This window comes from Palaemon carinicauda, chromosome 41 (genome assembly GCF_036898095.1).
Source record: "Palaemon carinicauda isolate YSFRI2023 chromosome 41, ASM3689809v2, whole genome shotgun sequence".
Lineage (NCBI taxonomy): Eukaryota > Metazoa > Arthropoda > Malacostraca > Decapoda > Palaemonidae > Palaemon > Palaemon carinicauda.
The window spans coordinates 14,400,924-14,418,185 of NC_090765.1; the positions used below are offsets into that span (position 1 = coordinate 14,400,924).

Genomic DNA, 17,262 nt, shown 5'->3' on the forward strand with positions numbered 1-17,262 from the left:
CTGCTCGCCATTTCGTCGTTCGCTGATCTGCCAGCTTGCCTAATGCCGTATGGCAGCCAGCTGTTCGCCGATTGCAAGCCTGCCGTACGTCAGTTTGCCGATTTGCCAATACGCCGTTTGCCAGCCCACCAATTGCCGTTCGCCTGCTCGTAGTTTGCCGATCGCCCTATTTCATAAGTTTGCCATTCAGTGTTTGCTAGCTCGCTGCTCGCCGTTTGTCAGCTCACCGATTGCACAGTTCGCCGATCGACGTTTGCCAGCTCACCGATTGCACAGTTCGCCAATCGACGTTTGCCAGCTCACCGATTGCACAGTTCGCCGATCGAAGTTTGCCTGCTCTCCATTCACTTGTTCGCCGACTCGTGATCATCTCTCGGCTGTTCAGGATCGTGACTAGTTAGCTGTTCTGTAGGTCGGTGTTAATACCAGCAACCAATTCCAGCACCTGATGTATTTTCCTCTAGATATTCCTTCCGGGGTAAAGTCGCTTCTCTGACTATCTGTAATGAGACGCTCACTTCATTGAAGCTTTTGCCTCTCCTGGGACACACTTACTATCATAGAGTACCTATAGATCATCTTCGGTAGCCCTCCCACATGAAGTTGGAGTTAAGCACAATTGTTCCTCTTGGAACCTAACCCAGCACTCTCCATCAAGTGCTAGGGTAATACACAAGCAGTAGCTAAGAACTCGCCTTTTAAGTCAGTTCCACAGCAGAGACAACTTTTACATCCAACGGATGTATAATAACCCGGGAGGCAAGCCCCTAGACCTACCTCTTACCGGAGATATCTTTCTGTTTATATTTTATTGGTATTTAAAGGAATATGACTGACTTGGTAGCCAGGTTGACTTTTATATACAGTATACTGATGGCTCCTAGTCTGATGCTGGTGTTGTATTTGGAGTATATCTTACTGTTTTTAATTGTAGAGATGCACTTCCTTTTGTATTCACTGGGAAAATATATGGCACACTAACTGCTATTGAAAAAATAGCACGAAAAGAGGAGGGCAATTTTACCATTTTAGCGATACAAGAAGTGTTGTAGAAGTTTTTAATTTTAGTAACCCTTTAGTTTCAAGAATTTTAGAGTGGCTTTTGATTTTGCTGGGTTCCGGCACACGTAGGTGTGTGTGTGTGTGTGTGTGTGTGTGGAAATTCGAAGGCAAATTTACGGGCAAAGAATTCTGCAGCTTAGTTGCTACCAAGAAGCTATCTCATTCTCTGTAATGATTTTTTACCTAGTTATAAGAACTGATTTATAAAGATTGGGATAGCCTAGTTGAAAATAAGATGAGAGAAGTAACGGATGTTATATCCCCTTATAGGTAGAACATGGGGCCCCGAAAGCGGGAGACTACTCTTTGTTGTCTCCGTATTGGTCATGCTCAGTTAACACATGAGTTCTGATGATTGGGTATCACCAGCCATATTGCGATGACTTGGTACCCTTGACAGCGAAGCACTTGTTGACCTAATGCACCACTTTTAGCACATTATAAATATATATCTGTTTGAGGCTCAAAGTGAGTATGGCAAGCCCATTCGTGCCAAGATTCTTGGACATGTGTCGTACCATGTCAGTGGTATTTTTAGATTTATTTCACAAAAGCAGGTCTTATGAAAGCTGTTTAACTTTAATGTGGACATCTTTACTCCTATTGTTTTAAATTGAATTAACTTTTATTAATTTTGATATTGGCATCAATAACTTTAGATGTCAGGATGCCAAAAAACTATCAATCAATCAATTGCCCCTGGGTGCCAGCATTCTTTGTCAACACGGGGAAGGTCTAGAGGATGATCACGAAGAACACCATATCTGCTTAGATTCGCAAAGTCATAGACTGTTCATTGAATCCCGATCCTCCTCCAACTCCACGACCCAGAGCTCATGACGTTTTGGGCATTAGCACGGTCCTAGCATTCAAGAGAAACTACTCTGACACAGGTCTTACAAGTGTGCATGTGGAAGTGTCAGATGACGTTCACCGCCCACTATCTGCAAGATGTGAACCACAGGAACATGGAGACTTTCTCCATTGGCCCTGTGACGGGTGCAAAACAAGTGGTTTGAATACCTTAGGCTCCTTGATAGACAAGTAGCAGATGGTTGAGGGCAAGTGTTACCCGGGATTAATCTGTGATGATTGTTAAGAATGACATTCATTCTTTCATCTTACTCTCTCTTTGGGAACAGCACCTATGGTCCTCTGCAAAGTGGCCTAACCTATCTGCAGGTAGAGTCATTTCCCTTGTATAGCCTAACATGAAAATAGTACTTGTCCCCCATACCCCCGACATGGTTGGATTGGTCAATGTCTATAGTTGTTTCAAGAGATTCCTATGTATGTGAGAATTCTTATCTAGACTAGTCACATTGCGAGTATCACACAATCACAGATTGCTCAGGCCTCTAATTGAGCATTGCACAAAATCTAGTGAGGTGTCAAGGTTTCTGCCTGTTGCGTGCAGAGCATGTACTGGAAACCCCGGGTCATAATACCAGCCAGTTAATTAGGACTTCCACTCCCCTAGGGGGTGAATCATAGTTATAGATAGTGAAAGGGTTTGTATTTAATGTCAGAACAAATGACATATTTGTAAGTAATTTTTTTTTTTTCCTAACGATATAGACCTGTAGCTGTACTTTTCCTAACGATGTAAACCTGTAGCTATTTATACAAATTGGCTCGCCATCACCTGTCCCCCAATAAGTCCTGCCTGCAATCAAAAGCGACTAGACAATATAGGTGTGTGTGTGTGTGTGTGTGTGAGCTGGGTTGCCAGCTACCCCCCTTAATCCCTACTAGTAGTTACACCTTGCAAAAAGTCTTATGGCTACTCATCCAGCTTTGCCGAAAGTATAATCCCCTATGAATAGCTCAAGGTTTGTATTGTTAGAAAAAATACAAATGAATTTAAAATTTTTCATATTACTTTCAAACTACTTCATTTTTTCAGCGTGCAGTTTAGAAATATATTGCATTATTTATTTTGTTTCAGATGGGCATTGCCAGAACAGATGGCTCAGGCTGGATTTTTCCATCAGCCGATTGCACCTGATGATGATAGGGCAATGTGTTTCATATGTAGCGTATGCCTTGTTTATTGGGAACCTACTGATGAACCATGGTATGTATTCAGACAGATTGTTTTTAATTGTATTTCTGTGAATACTGTAGATATAAATTTGTGACATTTTTATTGACCTTACCAATTTTCTTGTATTGTAACAATTTTTTCTATAGGTCTGAGCATGAGCGCCATTCCCCCAACTGCCCTTTTGTAAAGGGTGAATATACGCACAACGTCCCATTATCAGTTACACATGCCACTAGTCCAGCTCTAATCCATAGCGAGCGGGCAGAAGAGGTAGCGTATATCAGTCACACAAACAGCCACCAGTTCATCGCCTCTGCAACGAGACATGGCAGTATCGTTATTTGGAATACTGTAAAAGAATTAAAAGTAAGTCGTAAGAATTCACTAGTATTATTTAGAGTGTTTCTTTCATAAACTTACTGTTGTTCAATAGAAACAGGTGCAATTTAAGACTACTGTATTATAGTAGGACCTGGGTTTCAAGAAAAGATTTTGTATATACCAAAATGTGAAAAAATTTACATCTAACTATCATTTGTTTCGACAAAATGCAAACCTACACTATTGAATAGAGATAATCTTTCGGTGGTGTTGGAAGACTAGCCATTAAGACTTTAATGTGAGGTGGCAACTCTCCTAACAACTAGTTAGTGGAAGGGGTACCCTGGGTAAGCCGGTACTCTCTCTCTCACTCACACAGTGGAAATCCTTCCCTTCTTTTTCATTTGGCTCCAGAGGTCTGACGTGTCTGCTCTCTGCTCCTATAGACTTAGCCATACACCATTGCTTTAACATTAACTCTCTCATTTCAGGTGTGATTGTTCTCCTTGACGATCCTCATGCTTGTGTCCAGGGCCTGAAGGTCATGCTTGCGAGACCTTTTATGTCTTCGGTTGAGACCGACCCCCCATTCTTTGTGTCCGACCTGCAGAGGACGTTGTTGTGAGCAGGATTCCACCTGTGAATAATGTAGTAAGTGGTCTGCCTCCCAGTGGAACAGTTTTAGCTTATGGGGTCTTCCTTGAAGGTGAAGAGCCCTTGGACTACTACTTCTACCTCCGGATCTCTTTCCGAAGCTCCTCCTTGTTCAGACTCTTCCGAGGGCTGGATGAGTAGGAGCATAGACCATTTATCATCAGGCCATCCTCATGGCTATGGGGACGTTGTTTCTTGTTTCTTCCCCCAGATAGTCGCCTTCACCCCTGGCCTCGGGGGAGCCCTTTTCACTTTGAGACATGCTGCAGATTTGGCTGTTGTTGGGTGGGGCAGAGCCTCCTTCCATGGATGTCCTCAAATAACTCCTTCAGAGTGATGCCCAGAGGGTTCTGCTCCTGCTACCGTTTGCTGTCACTTCTGTAGACACGCTGGCTGTTTGCGAAGTTCATCTCTCGCCTTCTCTTGCTAGTGCTGTTCGTGACCCTCGCTTTCTTTCTACATCCTTTGAACGCCCTCCTGCTGGTGACGAGTCTTCTCACCATCCTCTTACATCATTTTCTTCCAGAAACTATAATCCTCTTTGCATGTTTTCTGTGCACTCCAACTCGCTAGATCGACGAGTTTGTTGTCACTTTCCATGTTGTGATGACCACTTGCCAACGCAGTCTTGATTATCTGCTCATCAGGCTGTTGACCATCATCCTTCAACCTCATGCTCACCCTCCACTCGCTGTTTAGCTTTTCGATCTCGTGAGATTAAAGCTCTGTTGATGGACCTTGATGCTTATGGAGGTGGTGTAGACCCAAATGGTATTTTTCCTTTGTTTTTTTTATAAAGACAGCAGATTTCTTAGCTCCAAAGTTATCTGTTATTTTGCGCAAGTTAGCAAGAAGAGGAGCTTTTAGCACTTGTTGGAGAATTGGTAATGTTACTCCTCTATGTAAATGTGTTTGTGGTAGCTCAAGTCCCACTGATTACCGCCCAATTTCCATAACTCCCATATTATCTAAAGTTTTTGAACGTCTTCTGGCCAAACGTCTTAATAGGTTTGCTGAAGGTAATCATCTATTCCCTAGTTTGCAATTTGGTTTTCGTAAAGGCCTTGGAGCATGTGATGCCCTTCTTACAATCTCCAATGCAGTACAGAAATCCCTTGATTGTGGTCGGGAAGTTCGTATGATTGGCCTTGATTTTAGTGCTGCCTTTGACCGTGTTAATCATGAGGCCCTTGTTTTCAAACTGAAACAGTTGGGAGTGGGTGGGTCGTTTCTTAGCATTATTATTGATTTTTTAAGTAGTAGATCTCAAAGAGTAGTTGTTGATGGGCACCATAGTGAGTATAGGAATGTGATATCCGGTGTTCCACAGGGTAGTGTTCTTGGCCCATTACTTTTCATACTATATACACATGACATGTGGTTTGGCCTAGAAAATAAGCTTGTTGCATATGCAGATGATGCTACTCTCTTTGCATCAATTCCATCCCCTGAATGTAGATCTGGGGTTGGTGAATCCCTTAATAGAGATTTAGCTAAAATTAGTGCATGGTGCAAGTTATGGGGTATGAAGTTGAATCCTAACAAAACTCAAAGTATGATTGTAAGTAGGTCAATGACGGTGGCTCCTCAACATCCGGATCTCAGTATTGATAATGTTTCTTTAAATTTGTATGACTCTTTCAAAATTTTAGGTGTGTTTCTCGATAGCAAATTTACTTTTGAGAAACATATAAGGTCTGTGTCTTCTTCAATTGCTCAAAAAATTGGCTTATTGAGAAAGTCTTTTAAGATATTCGGTGATCAATCTATTCTGAAGAAGTGTTTTAATTCTTTTATTCTACCTTGTTTTGAGTATTGTTCTCCTGTCTGGTCTTCAGCTGCTGATTCTCATCTTAATTTGTTGGACAGAAACTTACGGTCTATTAAATTTCTTATTCCTGATCTAGATATTAATCTCTGGCACCGTCGTTCAATTAGTTCATTATGCATGTTACTTAAGATTTTTCATAACTCTGACCATCCTTTACATTCAGATCTCCCTGGACAATTCTATCCTGTTCGTAATACAAGGCAGGCAGTTAATTCTAATAGCCAAGCCTTTTCCATCATAAGACTCAATACTACGCAGTACTCTAGAAGTTTTATTCCAGCTGTTACCAAGTTGTGGAATGATCTTCCTAATCGGGTTGTTGAATCAGTAGAACTTCAAAAGTTCAAAGTTGGAGCAAATGCTTTTTTGTTGACCAGGCGGACATGAGTCTTTTTATAGTTTATATATGACATATTTGTTTTTGACGTTAATAGTTTATATATGACATATCTGTTATGACGTTGTTACTTTTTTAGAATGATTTATTGTTAATTTGTTCTCTTCAGTTATTTATATCCTTATTTCCTTTCCTCACTGGGCTATTTTTCCCTATTGGAGCCCCTGGGCTTATAGCATCTTGCTTTTCCAATTAGGGTTGTAGCTTGGATAGTAATAATAATAATAATAATGAGACGGTTCCACTGGACTAGGAGCCCAGAGCATTTATTCATGTGAAAAGCTCCAAAAGGTTCAACACTATCATCAACATACTTGACCCACATATAATGCATTCATGTGAACTCTGGCAAGGCTAGAAATTGTTTAGAATTGTGCACATGAGTCTCCTTACTACTGAATGTATAAAGACAGCCATATTTGATGGGGCATTGACCCCGACAGCAAGCCTTATCCCCGAGGAAAAAATAACATTTATTTATGTGAAAATTGGCAAAGCTGGAAATGGTCTCAATTTGTCCTTTGAGGTCTCCTACATACTAGATGGACAATGCCAGCCATTTTGGGTAGGGCTTTGACACCGACAGCAACCCTAAATCAAACCCGTGGCACAAATGACATTTTATTATTATTATTATTATTATTATTATTATTATTATTATTATTATTATTATTATTACTAGCTAAGCCACAACCCTAGATGGAAAAACAAGATTCTATAAGTACAAGGGCTCCAACAGGAAAAAATTGCCCAGTGAGGAAAGGAAATAAGTATGTAAATAAATATAAGAAATAATGAACAATTAGAATAAAATATTTTACAAACATTAACATTATTAAAACAGATACTTCATGTATAAACTATAAAAAGATGTCAGCCTGTTCAACATGAAAACATTTTCTGCAATTTTGAACTTTTGAAGTTCTACTGATTCAACTACCCAATTAGGAAGATAATTCCAAAACTTGGTCACAGCTGGAATAAACCCTCTTGAGTATTGTGTAGTATTGAGCCTCATGACGGAGAAGGCCTGACTATCAGAATTAACTGCATGCTTAATATTACGAAGAGGATGGAGCTGTCTAGGAAGATCTTAATCTAAAGGATGGTCAGAATTATAAAATATCTTATGCAACATGCATAATGAACTATTGAATGACGGTGCCAGAGATTAATATCTAGATCAGGAATAAGAAATTAATTAAACCGTAACTTTCTGTCCAAAAAATTAAGATGAGAACCAGCAGGTAAAGACCAGACAGGGGAACAATACTCAAAACAAGGTAGAATAAAAGAATTAAAACACTTCTTCAGAATAGATTGATCGCCGAAAATCTTTAAAGATTTTCTCACTAAGCCAATTTTTTGTGGAATTGAAGAAGACACAGACCAATTATGTTTCTCAAAAGTAAATTTGCTGTCGAGAATCACACCTAAAATTTTAAGTCATACAAAGTTAAAAAGAACATTATTAATGCTGAGATCTGAATGTTTAGGAGGCACTGTCCTTGATCTACTGACAATCATACTTCGAGTTTTGTTAGGATTTAACTTCATACCCCATAATTTGTACCAAGTCTGGAAATGGTCTGTTTTGAGTGGGGCTTTGACCCCGACAGCAACCCTAATTCAAACCTCTAGCAAAAATGACATTCATGTGGCCTCCCTAAATCAAACACGAGGCAAAAATAACTGACATTTATTCATGTGGCCAGTGGCAAGGCTGGAAATGGTCTCTATTTGTTGTTTGGAGTCTCCTACATATTAAATGGATAGTTACAGCCATCTTGTGTGGGGCTTTGACCCAGACAGGAACCCTAAATCAAACCCGGGGCAAAAATGACATTTATTCCGCAGCTGGAAATGGTGTCAATTTGTTATTTTGAGTCTCCTACATACTAAATGGATAATGGTAGCCATTTTGGGTTGGCTTTGACCTCGACAGCAATCCTAAATCAAACCTAGGGCAAAAATGGCATTATTTATGTGGCCAGTAGCAAGGCTGGAAATGGTCTCAATTTGTAGTTTGGAGTCTCTTAGAAACTGTATCAAATACACATGACAGTTTTGGGTGGGTACTTGCTCTTGATAGCAATATTTTTTTTAATTAATGTTAAAAAGTCATTAGTAGGAAAACTGGCAAGGTTGAAAATGAAATTAATTTATGTCATTATACTCCTTTGTATGCTTTCTGTGCCTGAAAGGTTGAAAGTCTGGAAAAAATTTGATTCAACTATTATGAGATTCATATGTGGCTGTACATTTACTTTGGCAGAAGAAGCCCTATCCTTGCAAGAAACATTGTTTCGTTCCTCTGATGATGTACTAGAAATGTAAAAAGTTGTTGAAACTGCTCTCTTCACGGCCTAACCACCTCAACACATTCATATCCACTGTAGCTGCTAACAAATTTCTTACACCCGTTCTCACCCTCACTACTTAGTTCCTAACCCTATTTACTCAAGATACACCAGCCATACTCCTTAGACACTTCATCTCAAACACATTCAATTACTGACTCTCCTTCACTTTCATTCCCCACAACTCCGATCCATACATCACAGTTGGTACAATCACTTTCTCATACAGAACTGTCTTTACATTTATGCCCAACCCTCTATTTTTTACCACTCCCTTCACTGCCCCCAACACTTTGCAACCTTCATTTACTCTCAAGTTCATATGCTTCTACTCCACTATTTGCTGCAACAACAGACCCCAAGTACTTAAACTGATCCACCTCCTCAAGTAACTCTCCATTCAACATGACATTCAACCTCGCACCACCTTCCCTTCTCGTACATCTCATAACCTCACTCTTACCCACATTAACTCTCAACTTCCTTCTCTCACACGCCCTTCCAAATTATGTCACTAATCGGCCAAGCTTCTCCTCCGCATCTGCAACCAGTATAGTATCATCTGCAAACAACAACAGATTTACCTCCCATTCATGGTCATTCTCGTCTACCAGTTTCAATCCTCGTCCAAGCACTCAAGCATTCACCCCTCTCACCACTTCATCAACATACAAGTTAAACACCCATGGCAACATTACATGCTATTTTTTTTCATTATTTTTACAAGTCATATGTACACATTTAAGTATATAATGTTATTTTTTAAATTAATTTGATTTCTTCATAATTTTTACTACTCAAATATGTACACATTTAAGTACTAGCAATAATAAAATATTGGTTTAATAGTTTTTATTTATTTCCAATACCTTATTTCTAATTTTCTATCAAAGGGAGGTTAATTATCTGGGGTCCAGTTATCCTATGGGGCAATTGTCCTGGAGGCAGTTGTCCTGATACTGTGCCAGCTCTTTGTTGGACAAATAGCATATGGTTGAGGGACATGGGTTATCCAGGATTAGTTTGTTTGAAGGTTGAGAATGCCTGGCTCTTTTCTTTTCCTACATCCTCCCCTCTCTTGGGGAACAGCACTATGGGTCTTCTAGACGCTGGGCTCATTGATCTGCAGGTAATAACCATTTCCCTTGTGTAACCTAGTACGCGTATATTCTTTATACTTGTACACGTCCCCCATACTCCCAGCGATGTGGGTATTGGGAAGTCTATGTATCATATTCCCATATTTAAACTGAATAATCTTACCTGTACAGTCATATTGCTACTTTCTTACAACCACACAGGTTGCTCAGGCCACTACGGGCACATTCTACAATGTGTCCTCTTGGCGAGGTGTCAAGGTTTTTTCCAGTTACAGTCTAATCTGTACAGTTCAAAACCCTAGTCAGTGACCAAGCTAGTCTTCCAGCTCTGCCGAAAGATAATCCCTATTAAATAGCTAAAGGTTTTTATGTTAGGAAAAATGCAAATTACTCTCACTTTGGAATTTTATGTTGTCCATCTGAATGTACAGTACAGTATTCTATAACTAGACTTATGTCCTAAGTTCACATGTGGTGATTACTTCATTATCTCAGAAGTGAGGTAGATCATAATCCTTGTGTTTAGCATGCTTGGTTTATTTTCATTATGTAAACAAATTTATCACTATTGTTTGCATGATGGCTTTCAAATTTTACTTTAGTTCAATTTTGCTAATGCTATTTTACTTTGAATTTGTTTTGCAGAAAGAAGTTACCTTTTCCATTGATCCTTCCGATTCAACAATATTAGACAAGCATTTCTCAGATACCATAGGCTACACAGATGTACCCCTGCAGCCCCCTGTTCCTCGTGAGGCCTGGGTATGGGGAGAAGATGAACAAAACAGTTCTGTCGGCACTGAAGACAATGTTGATCTCCCTGGACCATGCTGTGAAACTGATGCACAAGTCACTGTTACTGCCAACACCGATGCCGTTGTGCAATCACCTGTCCCGTCTTCACCGACACTACCCCCTACCTCTCCACCTTCTCCACCAGCACCCGTTTCACAGGTGGTAGAATTACCCCTGGATGATATAGCAGTTGGTGAGTTGGATCCTAAGAAGTCACTCTTGCGGAAATTGAGTTTTGCATTAAATTATGGTACATATTTTCTTTGTTAAATCTTGAAATGATTTTAGTTTTAGGTGCATAATAGTCTTGATTATGTTAAGGGATGAACCAACATAAAGTCTTTATTAAAAGAATAATTTTCATTTAAGCAATTTTTCTCTTAGTCTTTTTTTCTGGTAATATTTTGTGCATAGTGTTTTATCAGTAGTGAAGTCTAGCACTAGTTGACCACCAAAACCCTGCTTTGAGAGTTTTGGCCAAAAATAATCTTTTCATAATATAAAGTTCATTTTGTTTTTATATGTTTTTAATTTATATTTTCTAGATGAACTCTTTGCGCCGCCTCGTCCCTCGCACGACGTAAGAGTATCATCCTTGTGTGTACTGGCAGATCCCAATGAAGTGTCCCAGAGATACAAGGGGGCAGCTATTGCCTTTACGTCATCTGCGCGGTCTAGCTTGGTAGTTGGGGTGGGATTGAGACGTTATGAATTGTTTGGGGCATCAAGCGGAGACCGTCAGGAAACTTGTGATGTAGGATTAGTGCAAGCGTTAAATAATGTTAATCAGGCTAGCCAAAGAGAAGCTGAAAGTTTAGATATCATGAAGTTAGATTCATCTAGACGAGGCTCAACAGAGGAAGACATTGAATCTGATTGTGTAGCAGTGCCGTCAAAGTCAGTGTCATTGAGTGAGTCTGCCATTGTATCAACATCTGTATCTAGTGGGCAGCAGAACTTTGTACCCTACTTGCTTGTTTACGATTTGAATGTGAAGGTGTCACAGTCGACCCCAAGCAATAAAGTGGCCCTAAAATCTGTCAGTCAGGGACCCTATAAAAAATCCACTGTGAAGGTTGGGACCTTTGGTGACGCTACAATAATACCACACCCTAAGGCAAAGCTTCTGTGGTCGAATCCTTTAGCGAACGACCTGTTTTTTACACCCCCAAATTTATTTGTTAAAAGTAAAGGGACATCCCAAGTGGGGACTAATTGTATTCCAAAGTCAAAAGCCAAAGATAATGTGGTATCTACTACAACATCCGAGCCGGAATCCAAGAATGATATTTTAAAGAAGGAACCCAAGTGTATTCAGTGTATTCCTTTGCCACATAAGTTGAATAGTGTCAAGCTTCATTTTACAGTGGACCAAATAGTTCCCACTCCTTGTGGGGAGTATATTGTAGTGACATTGAGCACAAGTGATGGGCTATTAAACTGTGGTAATAGTTCGGGAAGTGCACCCACAGACAGTAGTAGTGATGGCGCAGTGGGGGGAGTGAGGGAGGTTTATGGTGCTGTTATAGTGTATCGAGTGTATCGTGGTGGTGAAGTTGTGAGCCTGCAGGAAGAACCTTTGAATACAAGACTCTTAACTTCATGGGAATTGGTGACCCGGAAGTTGCTGATGTTGCCTCCAGAGGTATGTGGTCCTCAGTTTCATTATTGTTATTAGTATTGTTGTTTATTGAAGATATTGTCAGCATAAGGTCATTGCAGACTGGCAGTAATGTATTTGTTTCAATTTTTAACCCTTTGGCACTCACGTACCTACAAAAGTCTGAATGAGGTACAGCGTATAGGGCTTTTGCCAAAAAATTAAGTTTGCGAACTAAAGTTTCTTTTTAAAAAATTGTTACATGTCCAAACTATAACAGATTAAGGCTCTTGTTTTGTTGCATTATATTGGCAAAAGATTTAACTATGTACTAATGTAACGTAAACCATAACTGAAATGCTAAAAAGTAATAGAAAATGAAAGTTGAACGTGAAATTTTAAAAAAAAAATTGTAAAAGTTTTTATTTAGAAATTCATGAAAAAAATAATTATTTGTTCCGTCACTAATACAAACCAACGCTATTTATAGGGAATATTACTTTCGGCGAAGCTGAGAGACAAGCCATAAGACTTTTAGCAAGGGTTAACCATCCACCCGCTAGTCACTAGGGTGGTGGGGGCTAGTTTGCTACCCTGCTCACTCACACACCTGGGCTGAGTAACCACTTTACTTTTCATTACAGTTAATGTTTCTGTTTGTCTGAAAGTGTAGTGCGGCATGTTCTCGGGGACGGAGAACCTTCTTTTCGTCTTTTCTCCCTTTGATGCCGGAGAACCCACAGGGTGGTGGCTTCATCCGCTTCTCCAGGTGCAGCGACCAGGCCTTCGCCTTAGGGGAGTCCTCCTTGTGTGAATACTCCTCCGCTCGGATGTCGACGTCGCTTGCTCCCTGCGAGTTCTTTGCAGGAAGTCCGCTTGTGGCCAACCCAGAGCTTGACTTCGGTATTGCTCTTCCTTGGTGACGACGCCGCTCTCCCTTGCTACATGGGCGGCCAGCAGATCGTCTGGGGGGGAACACCTTTTCAATTATGCGGTTTATGTTTTCTCTTCAGTAGTTAATTTGAAATAATAAGTGTTTGTTTTTGTCAGATAATTAACTGTAATTTTTTTTTTTTCTATAATTCTTAAGACGCCACACTCCTTCGCCTGATGATGGCAGCTGGCGAAGGGAGTGTGCAGTCCTTAGTATGTTTTCTGTTCTCTCAGGGTACTCCCTTCCTGCCTGCGGGTTAGGTTGTCCTCCCGAGGGAGTTTTTCTTTCCTTCTTTTTATGTTTCTTCGTTTGGTTAAGTCAGCCAACGTAGAAGAGTAGAGCCGCTGTTCCTGTGGAATCTGATGTCCCTGCTCTGTCACTGCCCAGTTCTCCTTCTCCTGTAGCAGCTCGGGATTAGCATGCTGACCTTGACCTTTCCTTTTGAGGATTAGGTCCATTTCGAGAGTGGTTTAGTTTCTGTAGCACTCGCTGCTTCTGCTCCTTCATTCCTCTTGCTCAGGTGTAGTAGCAAGGGTAGTGGCAGACTGTATTCCTTTAGGTGTTCTGGGCAGGGTATCCCTTCGGCTGTGTTTCACAGGTAGCGCCTGATGCTGACCTGTAACTTGAACAATGCTTGTTGAAGAGAAGCAGAGAGCGCTGCCCGGAGGTACGTCTCCAGGTGTAAGACAACTTTTCTCTTATTTGGGAGAGTTAACTTCCACCAAGTGTTGGGTTGCTCTCCCTGCCAAGGGAGAACTTTCCTTCATCAGCTTCTGTCCAGCAACCTTCCTGCTTGCGGGGAGAATTTCTGACAGCTACAACTCATTGCAGTAGCCGCAGACTTGCCGCCAAAGACTACTCTCTCCCTCTTGCTGAGCTAACTTATCCTTTGGGGACAAGCAAAGTTGGAGGCAGGTTTTCCTGCGGGAAGTCATCTCTCTCATTCTAGAGAGATCTTCCCTTAGACCCCGTTTTAGAGAACTTCTAAGACGCCATCATGCCTCTCCTCTGACGCCTCTCCCTGTAGAGCAGTTCTCCCTTGCGAAGGAACTTCGCCGTCACTGATGAGCTCCCAGAGAGTCTAGTCCTCCTTGATGCTCCAAGAAGTGTAGTCCTCTACGCTCCAGACGTTCACCTTCTCCATCTGTCAGGAAATATCTCTTCAATTCCTCTAGATACCAACGATCTTCTCTCTTGCCTGTTAGACGTTCTCCTCCAGAGCCTCGTCATTCGCCTGCTGCTCATCACTTGTCACACTGAGATTGTTCTTCACATAGGAAGAGTCACTCGTTACCCTTGCCTCTCGCCATTGTGAGAACATCATTGACGGTCTTGCCGACAGCCTACGCATTCTTGACACTCGCCTGCGTATGTGGACTTTCCTTTGACTCACCGTTTGCCAGTCACTTGTTATTCGCCAGGTGTGTTCGTGGTTTGCCGGCTACTCATCGTTTGCCAGTAGCTCGTCATTCTCCAGTTGCGCTCCCACAGTCTTTTCGTGACCTACACTTAGTGAGCGCTAATCTTTGGCATGTGATGTTCACTTGTGACCCTCTGACGTTTCACCCCTTGCCTCAACCCCTCACCGGAGCAAGATCCTCATCGGCAGTCTTGTTGTCAGTTAGTGTGGTCTCGTCTCTCTCTCTCGCTTATCTGAACTCCCCCTCTGGCTCGTCGTCTGCCACCTTCCCGGCCAAACTCTTAACGAGTTCATCCACGATGATGAGGTTGAGTGTTGTCCTCTGAGTAAGATTCAGCTCTGGAGTTTTTCTTACTCCAGAGCATTGAAGACCGTGCCCTCACGGGCTCACCCTTCAATGGAGGAAGTCGTCAGAGGCGTTCGTCAACCTCTAGGCTATTGCCAGCTCATCGGCATTCCCTGTCGCCTCATCCCCTGTCTGTTTGCCATCGCCCGTCGGCGTTCGATCGCTCTTCAGCTCTCTTCCAGGTTCCTGGTTTCCAGCAACCTCCAACAGCTCTTTCTGCTTGCAGGTAGAATCACAGACAGTAACCGAAGAATCTCTTAAGACTTGACCCTAAGGGTGGGTTTCTCCTCCTTCATCTTCGGAGATCTTCTCTGGTAAGGATCACTACAAGCATGCGCTCTGCTTTTCCCAACGAGATCCTCCTGTTCTTTTTGTCTTTCGTAGAGCACTCTTCTGCTATGGCTTCCTCGATACATTTACAGTATCTGAGTGATTCTCCTCGTCTAGATGACAAAGAGAACTTTAATGATGGGCCAAATAAACTTCTCTGTGAGTGGCACTACTTCGGTAGGGCTTACTACGGCATGCGCACGAGGAAGTTTAGCACACACCCCCCTCCTGGAACCTAATCCAGCACACCGTCGATGAGAGGGGTAAAGCGCAAGTGTCAACCTTGGTTCTTATTACTTTACTCGCCACTGAGAACTTATTGTTTTACACAAGTACATTGCTATCGGTTTCCAGATGCATTCGTCGGCTTGTCAGTTCTTGTCAGCACTCTCAAACGTTCATTCCTTATGAACAATTTCATTGGCCCACGATCACTACTGTTATCACTTCTATTACTACTACTGTACTACTAATCGGCTGACGTGCTGTGTAGGTCGCCTCTTCTGCTCTTTGTCTCTTCCTTTTGGTCACCAAACCAGCATATAACAAAATAGGGTTAAAAGGGAGTTGAGCAGGAGCCATACTAGAAGGCAGGTTGAAAATGCCGAAAGATTATTTTGCTTGTGAATAGATTCTACTTAGAGAGGTTTCCTATTTTATAAAGTATGGCAATACTTTATATGATTTAAGGGGTTTATTTAGTAAGAAATTTTTATTAGAATACAGGTTTTCTTTGGTCTGGTCTCTTTTATTTTAATCTTGGTTTTATTGTATATTCTTGAGTAAAATGGAACTTTAATGACCTGAAATCTTCACGTGTTATTAACATTTATTATTAATGTAGTTATTAATACCATGACTATATGTTATGAAGATTTTGCTGTTAGAGAAAATATTAAAGTTAAGCTAGATGATTATTAATGTTCATAATTCTATGAAGTACTGTAAGTTCCTGGTTTCAGTAATGCAGGAACATAGTATTTTATTTACAAACGCATAACTGAAGTTACTATTTCAGTATGGTGACAGCAGCAAAGATTTGGGTGGAGTAGCAGCTTGCATCACCATGGATGGTTCCTTAGCTTTGTTATCCCTCTCCACTCTCGAGTTCTTTTGTCATATTGCTGCTCCTGCAGGAAGGTCTTTCAACAATGTCGTATACTGTAATAGTAAGTTTGACTTTTGGAATTATGTTGTCACTAAAGTTTTTAACTTGTTGTATGGTCATCATTGTACTCTAATAGCTACTTTTTTGGGAATTATCTGTATTTGCAGTGTACTTTACATATTTTGAACATTTTGTGTAAGTATTAATTTTTTATATTTAATTTTATATTTCTTACAGGTTTAGAAAGGCTGTGTGTTAGCTGTGATGATGGAAGAGTTAGTTTAGTTCAGTTGAGAAGAGAAGCTGAGGTTGGTAAAGAACTTCAGTCTGCAGAGTCTGTAGCATTAAATGTTGCTTCCACGGCATTCAGTAGTGTACCAACACTAGCTAGAGAACCTGAACTCCTACGTAAGTAGCTTACTTCTGGCATTAAATGTTTGGTACTTAACATAGTTTATCTCAACTTGCGCAAAATCCCAAACTCTTAATAACACTTTAGAAGGGAAAAAATATATGGTAGTTCAGATAGTTGGATTGCAAATGGTTGAAGTCCCTCAGGTCTTTGATGTTTAACAATCCCTTGTTAATGTATTCTAATTCTGCTGCGAAAGAGGTGTAGAATTGTGAGGTGGATACTTTAGTTAAAGTATAGTTTTGTACTGGGCTTTTGATTTTAAATGTAAAGATTTGTTTTTCACAAACATATTAGTCTGAAATAACTCAAGTAGAAAATTTGGTCAGAAGATTTTGAGTTGTTGACACTGTTGGAATGTGAAGGGACCAAAAGAAAGCAAGGGAGTTCTTGGTAATGAGGGATGTAGGTAACCCAAGGGTCTGAAAGGGAGAGTTGTAATCTTTGTCTTTGAAAGATTAAGCATAAAATGTACTAAACTGTGTGCAAGAAGTGAGGATAGTTGGTATAGAAAGATTTTCATCATCTGGAAATCAAGTGAGACT

General features: G+C 40.9%; 1 protein-coding gene across 5 annotated transcripts in view; it reads left to right on the forward strand.

The window, feature by feature from the left end:
- Bruce (BIR repeat containing ubiquitin-conjugating enzyme) overlaps positions 1 to 17,262 on the forward strand; it is a 241,074-nt gene that overhangs the window by 32,055 nt on the left and 191,757 nt on the right. For all 5 annotated transcript variants that reach the window (XM_068364131.1, XM_068364132.1, XM_068364135.1 and 2 more), the window contains exons 5-10: positions 3,011 to 3,139; positions 3,256 to 3,475; positions 10,418 to 10,760; positions 11,113 to 12,212; positions 16,216 to 16,366; positions 16,543 to 16,713. In XM_068364131.1, coding sequence (XP_068220232.1) covers positions 3,011 to 3,139; positions 3,256 to 3,475; positions 10,418 to 10,760; positions 11,113 to 12,212; positions 16,216 to 16,366; positions 16,543 to 16,713 — 2,114 coding nt within the window. The remainder of the gene's footprint in view (positions 1 to 3,010; positions 3,140 to 3,255; positions 3,476 to 10,417; positions 10,761 to 11,112; positions 12,213 to 16,215; positions 16,367 to 16,542; positions 16,714 to 17,262) is intronic.